The sequence below is a fragment of the Passer domesticus genome, chromosome 1 (assembly GCF_036417665.1).
Source record: "Passer domesticus isolate bPasDom1 chromosome 1, bPasDom1.hap1, whole genome shotgun sequence".
In the NCBI taxonomy this organism is placed as follows: domain Eukaryota; kingdom Metazoa; phylum Chordata; class Aves; order Passeriformes; family Passeridae; genus Passer; species Passer domesticus.
This window is the reverse complement of record NC_087474.1, coordinates 115446948-115463852: the sequence shown is the minus strand read 5'-3', so window position 1 is coordinate 115463852 and position 16905 is coordinate 115446948. Positions and strand designations below refer to the sequence as shown.

Genomic DNA, 16905 nt, shown 5'->3' with positions numbered 1-16905 from the left:
TTTTTACGACTACGAGCAGGACTCTACCCAAAAGTTACTAGCAGCAGCCGTGTTTTTTTATGTCAATTAAATGGATTTTGTTACTTGTAAAATACATGTCCAAACACAACTTCATTCTTCAATCACAAAGTATGTTTTCTTAACACACGGTGATATATAGTGACACTTGTTTGACTGACAGCACGAATGTAAACCCTAGTAAATACCACCTGTAACTTTGAAAGTGGTGAAGCTCAGTTAATAAAAATAAGAACATCAGAAAAAAAAAAATTAAAATCAGGAGCTTTTGCATTACACTGCTACTTTGAAATATCAGATTTCAGCATGGATGTGAGTTAACTCAGTGAAAGGACTTGGCTGGGTTAATGATGCTGTGTGTTAATGTCTCCATGTGCATGTCTCTCTCTCTTTCTGTGTGAGCTGAGATTGCCTTGATTTCCAAGAGCAGAGCAATGCTTTCTCCTCATCGCGCTTTAGATACTGACACAGTTAATCATCCCACTTAATTTATATTAAACCTCTATACAGCAAAATGTAGGTCCCAGCAGTTTTTAAGGTCCTCTGTTCATAGCTTCTGATGTACTGTATGTCATGTATATTCTCTCCAATCAATTAGTAAATAAATAAATACCCTTGCTCCGCAGAGTGAATCACAGAGATGGTTCTTGTTGGGAGGAGGGGAGTCTTAGTAAACAAAACTGTATCTGGAAAACAGTGCAATCAATTTTAGAAACAATTCTCCTGGTAATATATTATTTAGTTACCGAGAGTAGCATGCTTCCTTACCTCTCACAAAGAGCTTTAAAAAAAAAAGTTATTTCGGGGGTTGCCAACCCGTGGTAATTTAAGCGGCTTAACATTCTAAAACAAAAGGTGAGTGAGTTGTAAAAATATTCATTTTTAAATCATATTGGAAAATCCTTCAGCACCAGACTCAAAGAGACTTCCCCCTCCTGAAAACAAAACAAAACTGCCTTTAAAGTTAATCCGTAATGAGTGAGACTTGGCAGGTTAGTTGCTTTACAAACAAAACCGCATCCAGCATCTCTAGGACAATACGGTTGGGGTGGTGGGGCGAGAGGGAAGAAAAAAAAGAAAATACAAAAAAGCCGCCGGCAACAATGCAGCAGCCCCAGCCATAAATCCCCCCTCGCTAGCTGCCGCCCGGCGCTGGCTGCCTGCTTTCCCTCCGTACATCCATCCTACCAGAAGGGGGACCTTTCCCACTCTCAGTCGCGGCTCTGCCTTAATTTCTGAAGAGAAAAAGAGAGAGCAGAAGAGACCCGAGAAATACGCTGTGTAGCTCTAATAACATTACAGCGGCGGCGTGTATGTATGTGTGTGAGCGGGGCGGCGGCGATTTTTAGTTTTTTTTTTCCTCCCCCCCCCCCCCCCCCCACCACCTCTCTCTCCCTTACCCCCTTCCTTATTTTTCTTTCAAAATTAATTTTATTTATTTATTTTAAAAAAATTCCTTCTCCCCCCGCTCCAGTCCTCCTCCCTCCCTCCTCCCTGCCTTGCTCTCCCCCTCCTCTCCCGCAGCAGCGGCGGCGGCGGCGGCGGCGGCTCCCGATCCGGGCGCGCGGCCGTGCCCGCCGCCTCCAGTCCGGGTCTTGGCGGCGGCCGCCGCCCTCCCCTCCTCCGCTCCCTCTCTCTCGCCTTTTAATCATGCCCCTCTGTCTGTGTGTGAGTGCAGGCAGGCTGACAATGATTTCCTCAGTGATTACGTACAGAGCGAGTCCCTGCGGGTTAGGGGCCCCCTCTGGAGCCATCCTGATGGCTTTGGGGGCCTTGCTTCCATTTTCCATTATTATGTGGACTACCGGAGCGACAGCGCAGTCCAAGACCTTGCAGGTTTGTGATGAGGAGGGAGCACACAGCACACTTCTCCTCCTCCTCCTCCCGCTCCCGGCTCTCCTCCTCTCGCCGCCGAGCCAGCCGTAGACTTTAGAGAGCAACATCCAGCTCCCAAAATCCAGGGCTGCTACCGCCGACCCGGCTCTTCGGGAAGAAGGGGGGAAGGAGGGGGGAAAAAAAAAAAAAAAAGAAAAAAAAAAATCCCACCCCAAAACAAGGGGCGCGGGGGGGGTGGGGGGTGGGAGAGAGGGGGGGAAACAAACAAAAAGCCCAAACAACAACAAAAACAAACAACAAAAAAAAAATTGGAGCTTTTTTTTTGTTGGAAAAAATAGTTTAGGGTATTTTCTCTCTCTTTTTTTTTTTTTCTTCCTTAAAGAAAGGAAGGGCTTTTTGTTGCTTTGCATTTTTTAAGTGATTTTTGTTTCTCTCATTCTTCCCCCCACCCCCCCGCATTTATAACTGTCTTCACTCCGGCGGGCGATTCAAGGGGGTTGATTATATACAGATATATATTTTTATATATTTTTTTGTGCAAGTCTTTAATCAGGTTTGGTTTTTTTCCACCGTTTTTTTGCAAATTTCACAAAGAATCGGTTTGTAAACAAATCAAGAGGATTTTTTTTACACTTTTTTTTTTTTTTACAAAACAAATAGGAAAAGCAGATTATTTTCAGCAGGTTTTCTTTTTTTCTTCAAATTATCCGCTTTTAATTGAATATGTAAATTCTCGAGTAAAAAGAAATTATACTAACAATCGGACTCCTTTCCCCTCTCTCACTGCATTTGGGGGGCTTTTTTTTTTTTTTTTTTTTGTTGAAGGTTTGAAAGTATTCTTCTTTATTTGGCGGGGGGTTTTTAAATTTTTTCTTTTTTTTTTTTAATTGAGTGGGGGGATCGGGAAAGGGGGAGGGGGGCTGAAAGCTTGGAAAGTTTTGGTTGCAGCTGCCTGGCCAAGGCACTGAGCCCCCCAGCCAGCCGCCGGCGGAGACAGGGAAGGGAGGGCAGGAGCGAGGGAGCCGCCGGAGGAGCGCAAGTCTTGCAGGGTCTCCTCGGCTGCGAGGAAGTGTAGTTTCTGATAGGGCTGAAATTGAAACAACTTCAGCTGTTTGCTTTTAGGATGTCTCGCCGCAAGCAAGCTAAACCAAGATCACTCAAAGGTAAGTACTACCCCCCTCCCTTTCCTTCCCCCTTCCCCCTCCCCCGGCCCGCTCTCCCGCGAACAGCAGCCCCAGCCCGGCTCCGCGGCTCCCAGCGCGCCCGCTCCGGCCGCGGCAGCCCCGCACCCTGGCCGCCCTCTCCGCGAACGGCCCCGCAGTGAAGATGGGGAGGGTGTGTTTGGGGGATGGTGGGGGACACCCCGACCCCGATCGGCCGGCAAGACCCAAACTCGCCGCGCTGGAAAAGTTGCCGCCGGGCGCCGCGGTGACAGCCCGCTGCGGCAGCCCCGCGGCCCGGCCCGCCTCCCTCCGTCCCTCCGTCCCTCCATCCATCCATCTATCCATCTATCCATCCCTCCCTCCGCGGGCGCGGGCGGCGGCACCGCAGCCGCCCGCCCCGCCAGCAGCGCTGCTTTTTAAAATAAAACGATACACAAGTTGCGGGCTTCCTCCCTACACCCCCCTCCTTCCCGCCCCGCTCGGCTCCCGGCCCCGCTCCGCTCCGGTCCCGGCGGGCGGGCGAGGGAAGTTTCGGGGCGGCGGGCGGGGGTGGGGCGGCCGAAGTTCCCGGCGCGGGGCCGGAGTTGGGGCTGTGCAGGAATGTGGCGCCGGCTGTCACGTGAAGCGGCCCCTCGCCGCCCGGGGGGACATGTGCGAGGGGCGGCGGCGGGGGGGGTTAAATAAATAATCCCGCGCCTAAATGCATAGTTAAGGGGCGCGGGAGGGGGTGCGGGGGTGGTGCCGGGGGGAGCGCACCCCGCTAGCCCCAAGTCGCAGGGACTTGTCCCGGACCCCCGGAGGAGGCGGGGGTAAGCCCGGGACCCGGAGGAGGACAAAGGGCGGCTTGTGCGGCTGTGGAGGAGCCGGCCGCGTCCCGGCCCGGGCGCCCCCTCCTCCCCCGGCGGGCCCCTCGCCGCCGCCCCTCCGCGGCGCGGAGCGTCTCCCGCCCGCCCGCGCATCCCGCGCCCCCCGAGGAGCGGGCAGCCCTCGGCCGCCCCCCCCGCTCCCCTTAGGAGCCGGCGGCCACCCCCCGAGGAGCCGGGAGCCGCTGGGCGGGCAGGGGCTTCTCCCCGCCGGCGAGCGGGGAAGGCGGCTGAGGGTGGCTGTCACCTCAAATAAACATCTCTGGATGGGCGCGCTCCTCCCGGGCCGGTCTGTACAGTGCAGTGAAGTTGAATAAAGCCTGGGTGGCGTCAGGTCAGAACATCTATAAGTTGTCTACTTTTGGGGGGTAGGGGTGTGAAGGGGGGAAAGGGGGGCGAGGGGGAAAGGCCATGGGAGCGGAGAGGGTCCGGCGCGGCCCGTGGGGCTCGGAGCCCGGCCGGCCCGGCCGGGGAGGTGACCCGAGCCGCGCCGTGGCGAGCGGCAGGCCTCGTTTCCTTCCCGGCTGGGCTGGCGAACACCAGGAGTTAAGTGCCTGGAAACCAGCGCAGTTTCATAGTTAGAAAGCAGGAGCGGGGTCTGCTTTTATGGACTTGCACAGGAGGACCTGGCAAAAAACTGCGCTCCCTTTCCTTGAAACAACTCTTTCCAGGAGTTCCCCTTTCAAAGTCTTCTTGTTGACTTCAGTGAGCTTTAGAGCAGGCTTCAATTACTTTTTTTAATTTTCTTTTCTTTTTCTTTTTTCTTTCTTTTTTTTTTTTTTTAAACTCTCCAGATAGTTTAGAAGGGAATAAAGGGTGCCTTGAATTTACTGCTTTACCTGCTGCTGCCGCCTGTATCTAGTTTACCGAAGTTTGTGCAGTTCAGTGGTGCTTTTGTTTGGCATCTTATGAGGAACAAATGAGCCGGTCTTCCCTTTACCTTTTAAAAATGATACCACAATGAAAGTTCTGTTGCTTGGGCGCACACTTATATTCTGAGCTTCCTAGAGAGGATTTATTTATGTGTGCATAAGAGTTTTAGAGCCAGTAGGAGAGCGACCAATTAGCCATATTTGCAAAAAGATGCAGGAAAACTTTAACGGAGGGGTAGTCTTAGACCTCCAAGTGCAAAGGAATAAAGGTTCAGAATTAATTGGCAAATAGAGGAAATTGTTCTCCTGTTAGACATTGGGCATGTTTCACTCGTGGTGATTTGTTACATGTGTTACAGAGAGAAGTTTTGTTTCAAATATCTTCCAGTAAACATCACACTTAATTTAAAACAAAAGATACAGCTTCCATTTTATGTGGAGGTATGGGCTTTGCCTTTCTTAGGCACCAGTTGCCTGAGAATACCTAAAATGAGAAAACAGCAACATTGTATGTTTCAGATGGAGTAGCTTGGATTTGCTGACAATAAACTACTGAATTGAGAAAACCACTTAATGTTCAGGATGGAGATGATAGAGATTTCTTTGCAGAGTCTTATTTACTATTTTTCAACTAAAACCAGGCAGTAAATCAATCATCATCTGTAATTATTGCTGCAGTAATTACCTTTGGGGAGTAGGTTATCATTCTTGGTGGCCTTTGTTCAAATATCTCTTTCATTTTCCCTGTTTTATTTTTCTTGAATCATGTCAGTTTCTGAGTGGATTAATAGTATTCTGAAAGCAGTCCGATTGTGAGATTTCTGAAAGGGCTAATAATGCGATTCATCTGAGGAGCTGAAAGATGCTTGCATAGACTAGCATTTAAATTCATGGATCAGAGTTTGCCCATCAATTATTACATCTTCATTTTTAGTGAACAAACAAAAGCTGTAAGTAATGTTGCAAGGAGAATTTCAACTATACCTCCAATGCTGCGCTTATTTAAATTCCTGATTTCTTAAGTATTACTGATTTAGTCAGTACAAAATGTAGTTCTACAGATAAAAATAAACAGTATTTTAAATAGCTTATTTGAAAAACTATTCTTTGAATGTATGTAAATGAGTTATTTAAACTCATGAGCGCTGTTTTACATCTAAATAAAATATGGAGTTACACATTACATTTCCAATTTGTCATGTACTTAGCAACCCTTTCTGGGGGGAAGATATAAGAGATATTTTTGATATGTCTGTCACTTTTGATAACTTAATTTGAAACTTATATCTTAGGGGAATACCGATACAAGGCAGGTAAATACATTAAAACAAAATGACAATTGAGTTTTTCATAGTGAATGCATGAAACTAATGTTCATCTGAAATGGTGGGTGTTAAGAACTAGCTAATGACTAAATGTCTTATATTTCTTGAAAATATACTTTTTTCAATTACTCTGTTTTCTGTTTACATTCCTTTTACAGTTATTTCTTTTTATCCTTCCTTCTTTTTTTTTTTTTCCTTTTTCCTGTTTTGGTTTCTTGCCAACTTTGGTCTGACTGTCCCCCAGCACTTGGTGGAGATTGCATCTCAGCCTTGGACCTAGGAAAGAAAATAGGCATGGCTAACGTTAGATAAGCCCCTTATAATTTAAGAATAATAAAATCATCTTTCTGAGGAAAAATGAGATTTAATTATTTTCTGTGACAAACACTGTGTCTTACAAATACATTGCAGGTTTGTGGCAAAAAAAAAGTCTCAAAAGGAGAGTAAATGAGAACTTTCTGAAAAACTGCAGTTTGAATATCTTGTTTTACTTTAGGAAGGAGGAATTAAAGTTCAACTGTCGGGTACTTTAAGGCAGGGGAAGGATCAGTTGCAACAAACTCATCAGTCCTGACCTATATCTCATTCTACTGATTAATTTATCCCATTTCCTTGGCTAGTTTCTGAAAAAAAAAAATCTATTAAGTATCATTGACCTGATCAAAATCACCTAATGCATTTGATGAGGAAGAGGGGGAGGATAGCTGGAGAAAAGCAGGTGGGGAAAGAGAAGTCGGAGATACGATACTCGTGTACAAGCCCCAAAAGAGGCACTGTGCAAATGAAGGGTATCAAAGAAGGGCAATTGTTATGTCTCCTTAAACTCCTCACATCCAGGGGCACAGCCATTCCCGAAGTAAAACTGTGATAGAGACCCCTGTGATGAGAAAGCAAGGGAGGGGGGCAGAGCAGCTTCTTGTATGTTGTTTAACTTGGCCATTATGAGTTGTAAACCTTTTTTTGTGACTTGGCATGCTTTGGAGATATCACACTTGGGTTGCTGACTGCCTCCCCCCCCCCCTTCCTTTTTGGTTTATGGGGTTTTACTTTTAGGAGATCTTGAGATTTTTTTCTTTGCTCTTACTACCGGCTTTTGATGAGAAAGTTTGTTTGGGAAAAATGTTACAAAAATACAATCACGTGCAAAGAAAACTAGGTATTCTTTATATAAAACTGAATGCAAATGTAGTTCTACTAAATGTTAAACATAGGTTTCTCTAGGCTAAAGCCAGGTAATATTCATTACTACGTTCAAAGCCACCCATGAAAAATCACTGAAATGGTAGTTGTTAGATAAGCTGTCACAAGGAAACTAGTACAGCTTCATGTGTTTAATAGAAGTGCTGATCTCTGATTTCTTTTTGTGGGAAAAAACCCAAACAACCTGTGGTTTTACTTCAAAGTAAATTTTTACTCAATGTAATTTTGTGTCCTACATGTAGAAATAAAATTACTAAATGTTAGTTCCTAGAAAGGTGAACGGGATGCATTTCTCAGTTGTATTTTACATACCCATGCTCTGCTTAAAGAAGGCTTGAAATATATTGCCAAGCAAAGAATGTCTCCTGAAGCTGTTCCCTGTTTTTGAGGAAACCTAGGTAATCTTTCCATCTTGAATGAATTTACAACTGCAGCTCAATTCATGCAGAGTATCGGTGGACTGAGCAAATGTATCTGTGTTTTAATGGGACCTGTTTCCTCAGCAGAGATTCCAAGGAAAGGGTGTTTCTCATGCAGAGGGGCAGGTTATGTGGTACCAAGGAAGGTAGAAAAGTAATGGATTAAAAGAAAACTGTTATTAACCAGCAGCAAGAGTTCAGAGAGAATTTGACATTCGGATTTCCTTCCAACAGTAGCCTTTACATTTCTCTGTATCTGTCAACTGTTTGAATGTTTGTTTGCAGCCCCAGCCCTCCCTGGCTTCCAAATTAATTCAAAAGTCATGGGATTGTCTGCTGATTAGACTATAATCAATCCAGCATAAACAAAACCAGCAATTAGTATTGGCATTATTTCTGTGAACTTGACTTAAAGTTTCAGTATTATTGGTCCAAAGAACTTTTTTCTGAACGGGCTGTTTTCAGGAACAGTGTTATTTTGGCATCATCATTTTATAGGGAGGGAACAAAAAATTCATGAGATTCCATTTGGCCTGAAAAGCAAAAACATCTGTTTGATGCATGAGTAAATTGCTGGCTTGTATTTGGCCATCCAAAAAAGGGCAAAAATTAAGATACCGAACATAAAAGAGTACATAAAAAAAAATTACAAAGAGGATTTAAGATTAGCATCTTTTTATAATGCAGGCTATTTATAGTGTTCTGTTTTGGACTTGCCAAAGCATGCCTTTATGTATTAAAAAAATCCCTAACAACAAAAACATTCCTAACCTTTAGTAATATTCATTGACTTTGGCAATGCATATTGATAGTCTTGATTAGCTGCAGGATTACAGTAATGCTGCCCAGTCATTTCTGGGGCCAGCATGAGTTATATTGACCATCCTTGTCTGCTGCTTGGGGTTAGGCACCGCTAGAATTGAGCATCTAAACAGCTACTGGCTGTACTGCTAGTTTCCACAGAGGTGAAATCTTGTGACAAAGATAATATTAAGAGGTTTAGTAAGGCTGCTGATGTGTTTGGATTGGTTTGATTTTGTTTTCCTGAGTTGCTGTTAACTTGTGCAACAAGGGAAGCTGTCAGTATGGAGTCACTTATCTAACATGTGTAGGATAACATTATCCACCATGATCTAAGATCTCTTGAAAGGCTTTATGTTGCTCCATAATTCATTCTGTCTAATTTACAGCTGGTTTAATAGCTCTCAATTCTTTGTTCTGAAACATGATTCAATATTTTCAAACTTGCATATTTTGAAAAAAAAAATCTTCCTTTTGAATAACTGTGCGTGAGCAAAAGATCCAGAAAAAACGCTAACATTTTATGTAGACCATATGGATTCAGTATTTTTCTGTGTAAAAGAATTAAAATAAGATATTTGGAGGGTTTTTTTATAGATTGATTAAAATCAATCTATATAGTTAAAGTTCCGCTACCCTAAGACAATATCCTAGAGTCTTTTCCTAACTATATTTTACAGTTTCCATTGGTTTCTGCAGGCAGCCTGAGCTCAGAATCAATCCCAGTTGGGGGTTGGGAAACGCATTATTTCACTTAAATCAGAACTGTGGCATATATATGTACATATATATAAATATTTCCCTGAAGGGACAACACACAGATCTACAAAGAATTTGGCGTGTTTTATTTGGTGCTGTGAAAATGTACATGTCTGTTTTCAAATACATTCTGCAGAGTGTTACTACAAAGCATTAAAGTTTTCCAGTTGCTGTCTTTAAAAGTTGGACAGCACAAGAGAGGCTTTTAAATACTTTTAAATCGTAATGTAACATTTGGCATAGGACTCTGACAAAAGATGGATGTGCAAAGACCAAAAGAGGTGGTGAGGTTTGTTTTTGTTTTAAAATTAGACAACTTGGGTTCTATTTCACCTCAAGTATGAGTAATTATGCTAGTTTAGCAATTATTAGAGATGAAAGAAATTCTGTTAGATATGAGTCTCCTAAACTTCAGTAGCTTTAGTTTTAGCCAGGATAATGATCAAGGAGTAGTTAGCCATATGCCTTGGGACTATGCTGTAGCAAAAAAGATAGGGCTGATCTTGGGGGTATCCTTATTACAACATGTTATAATTAACATTTTCATTCAACCCTCCTACTTTCCAAAAAAATCTGCTTTATTCTTTTCTGTGCACACACTGGTAAGACTGCACAAAATTGCTCTCTTCCAATGAATTTTGGAACCAGGACAGTTTTCTTCCATATTTAGAATATTAGTTAACACAGGCCATGGGGTTTTTTCCCCCATTTCATGTTCCTTTAGTTTCATATATATTTTTCCCCTTTATACTGCATAATTATTAAGAAAAAAGATGTAGAAGACTTTTGCCCCCTCCTTTTTAGGATTTAGTCTAAGTTATACATGTCCTTCTGGGCTGTGCATGTTTAGGGTTTAGATTTTCCTTTATCTAGGGTGATGCTGTGCATGCCATACTGCAACTGTTCTTTGTACAGTTGAATCCATAGAATGTGTATTCAGAAGGGTTGTAGGGCTGTTACTTACCAATTCTACACAATTAAAACCCAATTAAATTTTATTTTGGGGGCTTGTTTTCATTCTGGTCCCCTTCCCTTTTTTTTTTCTTGTTGTATCATGGGAGTAAGGCAGAAGTGTGTTTTTTCAGTGAGTGATTCGTCTCATACTTTCACTTTTAAATGTAGGTGCAATTAGGTGCAATTTTTCTTTGGAAGAGTAGGAATTCTAGTCCTTCAAGATTTCTTAAAGTTTATCTATCTATCTATCTATCTATCTATCTATCTATCTATCTATCTATCTATCTCAGTATAGTGACATTCCCCCATTCTCTATTTAATGTGGTATGGGCTTACTTTAGTTCTTGAAAAATGCAATATCAGTAACTAGCTAGCCTTCTTGCAAATTTGGCAGTGCTAATCCTTAGTTAGACAGCTGAAGCAGAACACCTTTTTGTCCTGAGGAAAAATGGATGGGATGTTGATAGTTTTCCTTCTGCCTCAAACCAGGTTTTGGGGAGCTTATTCTCTCATGCAGAGGCAATAACCTGGAGCATGAATTTTGTCCTTACCTAACACGAATGCAAAACCACTCTCCAGTTTCTCACAGAGATGCTCAGTGTTCCACACAAATGTGGAAAAGCTAGAGCACTTCTCTATCTAAATGTCCCAGTTGACTGTAAAATAGATGGCTTTTGTGCACAGTCCCTGAGACCTGTGGTACTCTTACTATTTTTATGTTGTGCTTTGCTGGAAAAATATATTTCAAACAATGAATTCCTTGATAATTGATTTTCTAGTTTCATTTTTCTGTTGTTCACTCTTTTGGTAACATATCAAGCTCAACTTCCATTATTGATTCATTCATTTTTTGAAAGAAGCTTTAAAAACAAAAATAAAATAACTGCTCTGTTTCTGGGCTGGATGATGTGATGTAGTGAGGCAGTGTCCTTGGGAAGACCAGGCTATGCTTTGATCAACAAAAACTTTCTCTGGCACTAAATTATGATGGCTGGGGTTTTTTTTCCAGACAGAGTCAAGTGACTTTCTAACTTTTGACAGTGGCAGTAGGAAGGAGGAGGGGGTGGGGAAGTTAATTATTTTCCACCTCCAAAGAATACAATTGTGAGGAAGGAACTTTCTGATTCACTGGTTCCAGGACAACAGGATGTCAAGATCCATGCCTGATGTAACGTTTTCACTCTGAAGATGGGAGGAGGAAATGGGTTTGTATTGGCCTCTGCGTGCAACCACTGACTGGGAAGGGATTGTATTACGTGACTTATAAAGAGCCAGAGCGCAGGAAGAGATTTGGTTTGCAATTTCTGGTGAATCTGTTGAGTAGGACACTTGCTTGTCAGATGGAAATGTAAATCAATGAAGAAAGGTCAGAAATCTTTAAGGGAAAAATGTATATAAAAAAAGGGGCTTGCATGCTGCAAGATGTTCAGTGTTTAAATGCTGCTCTGCTTAGTTTGTAGCTGCCTAGTGGAATAGTCATCTTGCACCAAACTTTTGGATTCTTTATATAGCTCACAGGTACTTAGGGGTTTATAAAAGTTGAGTAGAAATTATTTTGAGGAGACAGTAGGAAAAACTTGAAATAAAAATGTATCTTAGCTCTTTCCCTGTTTCACATGTGGGTATCTTAGTGCAACAGGGCATCTCATAGCAGTCACTTACCAGACTCAGGTTTTGGAGATAGAGATAAAATTCCTTTCCTCCTAAGCTAGAAAGAATTGAGGTGGTGTGCTGCTGCTCTTCCTCTCTCCTTTGCTGATGAGGGAAAAATCTTTGCTGTGTTGTGAGAGGCAGGAGTTCTGTTTTGTGCTTTGTCTAAAGGTGTTTTATCTGTATCTCACAGGGAGGACATCAGTCATTACACAGCAACATCTTGTGTTATGAGTGTGAGTTGTCCTGTTATTTTTGTTAATGCTGTTCCCCTTTTCAAAAGTCTAATTATTTTTTGGACAAGAGGGTGAGAAAGAGCAGGAGACTCAGGGCTCTAATAGCTTGAGTACCTTGAAGAAAAAGGGGAGACCTGGGTCCTGGTCTGCCATGTACTTTCTGCCACTTCTGATGAATTGTTTCAGTGCAACTAGAATTGGATTCCGCTTATCCCACTTCCTGTGACAGTGCCCCAACCACAGGGATAAAATATCATGCTAATTCTTCTTGTTTCTAGTCCAGTGAATATTGTAGATGAAGTATGGTAGCTTCAACAGCAATGATTGAGTGCACTTGAAGTCTGAGGGTAAGTGTTCTTTGTTAGGAAGCTCATGATGTGAGTACAAATCCTTCTGATAGAAGAGAAGGTTCCACCTATATCCTGGGTGAGTGATCTAACCAGATGTGGGCAAGAGGGGAAAAGAAAGATGTGTTTCAAACCACACATTTTCTGCCAGTGTTTTATAGCAACCAGGGAAGGGTATATGAACTCCCAAGAACCAGCCTGTAAGGCTGCATCCAAGCCCAGGGCAGGCAGGAGAACACTCAATTGCCCAATGTCCAGCTGTGGGGGGGCTTCTGTTTGATTTTAGCACTGAGAAAGCCTCGATGGTAAACCCACAGTGGCATCTGAACAGAACTGCTGACAATTTAGATGCAGCATCCCCTCACTAGTTTTTTGGCTTCTAAGCTCCTCTGTGGATATAGACCAGATTGCTGTTCTACGTGATAGAAAGCCATCTAGAATAGAGCACAGTCTGAGGGATTAAAAATTAACTTTAAAAACCCTAGTATAGAATAGAAGGAAATCTCTGATCAGTCAGGGATAATCTCTGTTGAAAGGAGGTAGGTGTTTGGTTTGGTTTTTATTGACTCAGATAAATGCATGTCTGTAGGTAATAGAGCTAAAGCATGCAGCTGTATTTCGGTTTGGTATTGGAACAGTGTCAGACAGCCCAAAGTCCTCAGTGTAAGTGTCCCATTTTAGGCACATAAATAAATGATTTAATTTTCAGAGGGAAAAATCATCTACAGTAAGCTTTACTGTAAGTCTTCATAGCCTTTCTTTATATCACCTGTCTTCAGACCTGCATAATGTTGGTTACTTTGAGGTTCTATGATCCATACATCAGTTTAATTCCAATTGCTCTCTCTTGCTGAGTTTAGACTTTTGTAGACAGTGTTTAGTGGATTTCCTGTTTTTTAAGCACAGTTGAAAATATGGTCTGTAGAAGCACCAGGAATTTGTATTTGTCATGTTGAGTAAGAAAGCTGAGGTGATACAGAACTTCAGGATATTGAGGAGAATAACTCTGAATGTGTTTGTGTTAAGTACTGGGCTTGGTAATTAGGGTTAAAATTTATCTTAGCCTCCCAACTTCTGTCTTCCCCTAAAGTGGACTGGCTGCCCACAGCACATTGTCAGGAAGGGTGGTGGAGTACTCAGTCTAGGACAGGCAAGACAGCTGAAAGTCCTGACCCTGGTACCAAGTACTGTCTCCCTCTCGCTTTGCTAATTCTCACCTTGGTTCTCAATTTGACTCTGAGATCTATTATAGTCTGTTACGTTGCATGATAGAGTCTTAGGGATGACTGAAATTTACCTGAGGTTTATAAAAAGCTCGAAGATTCTTTGGAGAAAAGTACTTTTTAAAATATAACCTTATTAGTTTACTTAACAATAGAAATATGAGTATATGTATATGTGGTTCAACCTTTTAAAAGGATGCATGGCTATGGAGGCAAAGTTAGAATTTCAGACAGGAATAATTAATCTATTACCTCAGCTACCTCAAAAAGCATTCCCTACCCAGCTTTGGGGTTTAGAATTATACCTCTGCTGCTGGAAAGAGCATCTTCTGCCTTTTCTGCACACACTGTTATGTAAAACTGGACGTCTTTAGGCTGTCACATTCAGATACTTTCATCCTTGAGATCAAGGGTTGGAAGAATATCCAAAGGATTTCTTAAGCATAATTTCTTTCCACTTAAGTATATTTATTACTTTTATGTTTATGTGCTGCCTAGGAAAATACTTTATTTTAGCATAAGAACAATATTTTCCAACCACTGCAATTTAATTGGGAACTCCTAATTCAGTCATTCTACAAGAAGAACATTAGGGGAAAAAAAACAAGCTCAGTGTTGGGACAGACTAAAGAGAGGAGTGAAGAATTTGAGTGCTATGAGGGACTTTGTCTTCTGGAAAAAGCAAATGCAAAAAGAAAGAATGTTTTATATAACAGGAATCTTTTAAGGAAAATAATTTCCAATGTCAAAAGTATATTGTTACCATGCTAGGGGGGGAATAGAAATAGGAAAAGGGATATGTCACAGCACAAAGGAAAACAAATCAGCCATATACATATTCATGCATATGATTAATTGGACTTTTGTAAAGCTGTGGCTACACACAGAACTGGTTTTCAATGGAGTTCTGGAATGTAGATATTTGGAATGTTAATATGCCAATGCATTTCTTTTTCCAATTGTCCCAACATTAAAGTCATTGGGAGGATTTACATTTGACAGTCAAATTGGTAATCTAGCTAGTAGCTGATAAACATGAATTGATGCGAGGTGAAGCTGGTCAGAAAGCAATACTTTCTTTGTAGTTCTGAACTTTTATGAGTGTCAGTTATCTTAAAGGCCATTATGAAGCATTCTGAAACATTTGCTGAATTCCAGAAGTCACCCACTGAATTGCTGCTCTTGTGTGCCACAGCGAGATGGGAAATCCTGTGGTGACATGTGTTTGAAAGGTGAGTTTTAGACTCCAGTCGTAGCTAGGGAGAGAAGAAAGTCAGGGAAGGTGTAGCCCTAGCAGGTGATTCATTGACACGTGATCCTGAATTTAATACTTCTCTGTAACTTCTTTAATTTCAATTTTGTATCCTGACTGAACCCTTGTGGAGACGTATTGCCGCACCACGTTATTGCAAAGTGTGAAACATCTTTAGAATCCATTGACTTTAATAGAGCAAGAGGATACTCAACGTCCCCTGCAACTGGCTCTTAAATTTGCCTTCTGCTATATGATTAATCTGTCTGCTCATTCTTAATATCTACCTGTAGATGGTGGCAGTATGAATGTCCTCTTGGTTTTTATGTGGCCACGAGGAGTAGCGGAGAGATACTTCCAGAAATTACAGTCATTTGTAGATAGTGAAATAATGGCACACACGTTTTATTTCTGTTCTGTCTCAGTAACTCAGTAAATTGTGTATTGATTATGCTAATACAGCTAGTGTCTCTATTACTTGTCTGCAGAAATTATTCAAACATGTAGATTGAAGATGCACTTGGCAAAGTTACCATCCTAAGAAAAAGGCTTTTGTGCAAAGATGGCTTTAAATTGAATTACTAATCATATGCTAATGGAACTTTATAGATCAAGTATTGAATTGTACAAAATGTAAAGTGCAAGGTAAAAATATGTATTCTAAACTTCCTATCCTGACAGTCTTAGTTGCTACATTAGGTTTATTTTCACATCTCTCAAGGAATATGTTTTATGAAGGGATAAATCAATAGCAATCTATTTTTATAGTTTATTTTGGGATATGTAGCTTCTCCTGCTTTGTTTACCAAGCTGAATAGAGGCTCAGGCATTTGGGGCAGTTATTTTTTTTCTTTTTCAAAATTTATTAATCTACCTAGACTACAAGAAAACCGATTTTTTTCAATTATCTTTTGCTTTTATTTTATTATGGTTTGTAGTAGGTCAGAAACCATAAATCTTAGCCAGAGTTCTCCAAAAGGCTTCCCTTTCAGTGAAAGTGTAATTTTCCACATTTCTAATTTTATCCATGTCTTTTCTGTACAAGTTTTTTCCAGGCATCAACCAGAAATGACTTGTGCTCTTCCTTAAGGTGCAAATTCTACAGATTAACTTTTCAGAGAAGGGGAATCCTGGTTACTCACTAGAATACGGATGAAATTTTGCAAGCTAGAGAATCTGTATCTATTTTGCAGCAACTTTAGAAAGCAATCTCCCTCCTTTATGGTCTAACCATGAGTCTCATGAACAGACTAAGCGAAAGGGGTGAAATCCTCATTGATCAGCAGGTGTTGCTGTAGAGCAGTCAGGAGCTTAATTTTAAATTTAGGACCTCTCTATCAAAATTCCCAAGGGTTTTCCTCATTAGCTGTCCTTGATGGTTCTACTTGATTTGTCGCATTGGTTTTTTGGTTTGGTTTGGTTTATTTTTGCCTTTTTTTTTGTGTGTGTGTTTTGTGGTGGGGTTTTTTGTTTGTTTGGTTTTTTATTATTTCTTTAAAAAGGAATAAAAAGTTGATCTTAATGTTAACAATCAGTAGCCTAGGTGTGAGATGTGCTCTGAACTGAAATCCCGGTTTGCTTTGGTCACTGGCTGTACCAAAGCTGAAACATCTTAACCTTTCGCATGGATACAGCTTCAGTTTAGAGATTAAAAAAAAAAAAAAAAAAATTAAAAGTAAAATTTTAAAAACTGTTATCTGTCCAACCCACAGCTTTTATAATGGGAGACAGAACTGACATGTTGAATTTATCTTTTTCCTTACTGATATATTTTTTAAATTGCTCTCAAGAAGCGTGGTGCCACAGTTGTAGTGCTCTATTCCTTTTTTGAAATTTAATTTCAAAAAACAGGGGTTCCTGTTTTTTTTTTGTTTTCTCAGAAGTTGTCCTGAGAAAATGGGTGTAGGAAATTGATCATTTGTTGTTTTAAGGAACAGATGAGTCAATTGAGAAATATTACTACAGCTAACAAAACAGGTGACCTGTA

At 41.4% G+C, this 16905-nt stretch overlaps 1 protein-coding gene across 14 annotated transcripts in view; it reads left to right on the top strand.

Annotated features, from left to right (window-relative positions):
- The first annotated feature begins 1628 nt into the window (after positions 1 to 1628).
- The window catches only part of ZNF521 (zinc finger protein 521), a 230057-nt gene continuing 214780 nt past the window's right edge, over positions 1629 to 16905 (top strand). For 5 of the 14 annotated variants that reach the window (XM_064435545.1, XM_064435533.1, XM_064435527.1 and 2 more), the window contains exons 1-2: positions 1715 to 1854; positions 2977 to 3017. In XM_064435545.1, coding sequence (XP_064291615.1) covers positions 2978 to 3017 — 40 coding nt within the window. In that variant the 5' untranslated portion in view covers positions 1715 to 1854; position 2977. Of the gene's footprint in view, positions 1855 to 2962; positions 3018 to 3926; positions 4215 to 16905 lie in introns of those variants that run through there. The other 9 variants (XM_064435518.1, XM_064435513.1, XM_064435505.1 and 6 more) reach the window with 4 other exon arrangements.